The sequence below is a fragment of the Myotis davidii genome, unplaced genomic scaffold (assembly GCF_000327345.1).
Source record: "Myotis davidii unplaced genomic scaffold, ASM32734v1 scaffold1527, whole genome shotgun sequence".
In the NCBI taxonomy this organism is placed as follows: Eukaryota; Metazoa; Chordata; class Mammalia; order Chiroptera; family Vespertilionidae; genus Myotis; species Myotis davidii.
Window position 1 is genome coordinate 239,992 of NW_006298269.1, and position 2,070 is coordinate 242,061.

The window sequence follows — 2,070 nt, forward strand, 5'->3', positions numbered from 1 at the left end:
CTCAGGCGGAGCTGGAGCCGGAGAACTAGGCGGCCATGAGTTCGGCGCGTCTCCAGCTGCCCCGAAATAAAGGCCTGGTCCCCACGGTCTCCCTCTCTCTCCTTTGCGAGCCCAGGGCGGTGGGGTTCTGGGGCGTGGAGGGGGACTGCACTGCGCCGGCTGGTGCCGCAGGCGTGTTGTGAGCCCGGGTTACCCCGACCTGGAAACCTCCCAGAATGAGGAACGCGCTGGCCAGGGTCGCGCCTCAAGTCCGCGGCTCCCATCTGCAGCGGTAGGAGTTAGGCAGCTTGGCCGGGGAGAAAGCCCGGGTGTGACTTGGCCCCCACTAGTCATGGGACCTCAGGCAAATGTTTTACCTTTTCTGAGTCTGTTTTCTTATCTGTAAAATGGGTATGATTCCTATGCCATGGGTCATAGTAAGAATTAATTGAGATCATGCCTGAAAGTGCTGGTATAGAGGTCTTCATAGCAGGTCTGGTACTTGTATTCCCATGCGGAAACCAGATTGTAGAGAAACAAGGCCAAATGAATTAAAAGGAGACAGCCCCACTCACACTCCCCGTGCCCCCTGCCCTCAACGAAACTCAGCAGGAGCGGCCCCTCCAGCCAGGCGCTGCCTCTCACCGGGAGGTTTAGCTGAGGCTCCAGACCTGGCTGTTCTGCCCAGTGGTCTGTCCTCCTTCCTGAACCCGGCGGCAGGAGCTAGGGCGGCAGGAGCCACCGAAAGGCCTGCAGGGCTGGGGAGCTGGTCTCCTTCTAACTTCCTCCAGGTTGGGTGCTGGAGGAGGGTGAACAGACAGAAACTAGGTGAGAGGTTGCAGGCAAAGGAAAGGGGCAGGGTGCCCTGGAGGGGAGGGGAGTGGGGGACAGATTAGGAGGGGGCTTGGCTGCAGAGCCTGGAAGAGGGAATAGGGGGCACCCAGCCATCTACCAGGGTTCTGGGAGCTTTGTAGGGGACTTTCGGGGAAGGAGGCGCTGCATCCTGACCTGCCCCTACCTCCAGGTAATGATCTGCTCTGGGCCTCTGGGCTGCCTGCTGCTTTTGCTCCTGGGAGAAGGTTCCAGAAGGGGCCTCAGCCACCCCGTCCCAACCCCTTTTCCTGCCCTGCTGGCCCAAATGGGTCTGCTGTCCCGGCAGCATCCAGGGAGGCCACAGGAAAGGGTCAGGGCCAAGATGGCACGCAGCTCTGAGGCATGGGGCCTGTTCTCTTTGCCCGGGTGTGTGAGTGTGTGTGTATGTGCAGGTGCTCACAAGGTTACTGTGTGGGGACGGGATGATGAGGCCGACTGAAGGGGACCACTCTCCCCCATATATCCATACGCTTAATAATCCTAAGAAGTCCTGTAACTGAGCCCCTTTTAATGCTCATAGTATTTTTGGTGGCTAGACTTGAATAATTTAATTCTTAATTAGGTCTTTGTTCAAATGTTAACCATTCTTCTTGGTCAACCCCTTTAGTTCTCAGGAATGTAGTAATAAGTTGCTGATGTGGTATCTCTTTGCCATGCAGGAGGAGATCACTTCAGAGGCAGGAAGATAATTTATGAGTTTGTTTTGCAGAAGGAAAGAATATCTTCAAGGTAGCTATAACCAGCTGCTGGTACCCAGGAGTCTGATACAGGAAAAAGTTATCTGTGACTAAAGCAACACAGACTTCTCTCAGTTCCCTGAAACTCCCCCTCCATTACTCCCTAGCCACATAAAAAGTCCCTACTTTTTTGCTTTTGGGGAGAGATGGATTTGAGAGATCTTGTTCTCCCATCCTCTCAATTTTGTCAAATCAAATAAATCTTCCTCTGTCTCTAAGCACCGAAGTCTCAATGTTTTGGCCTACTAGTGCATGGACTAAGGTAATTTCCAAATATGCCTTAAAGATTGAGGGCACATGGCCCTTGTTGGTTTGGCTCGGTGGATAGAGTGTCGGCCTGTGGACTGTAGGGTCCCAGGTTTGATTCCAGTCAAGGGCACATGCCCGGGTTACAGGCTCCATACCCAGTAGGGAGCGTGCATGAGGCAACCGATCAATGATTCTCATCATTGATGTTTCTATTTCTCCCTTCCTTTCTGAA

At 53.7% G+C, this 2,070-nt stretch overlaps 1 protein-coding gene across 1 annotated transcript in view; it reads left to right on the plus strand.

Annotated features, from left to right (window-relative positions):
• Nucleotides 1-70, plus strand: part of HSD17B1 (hydroxysteroid (17-beta) dehydrogenase 1) — a 2,181-nt gene extending 2,111 nt beyond the window's left edge. Inside the window, exon 6 of the mRNA XM_015570578.1 lies at nt 6-70. Coding sequence (XP_015426064.1) covers nt 6-70 — 65 coding nt within the window. The remainder of the gene's footprint in view (nt 1-5) is intronic.
• The last annotated feature ends 2,000 nt before the right edge of the window (nt 71-2,070 follow it).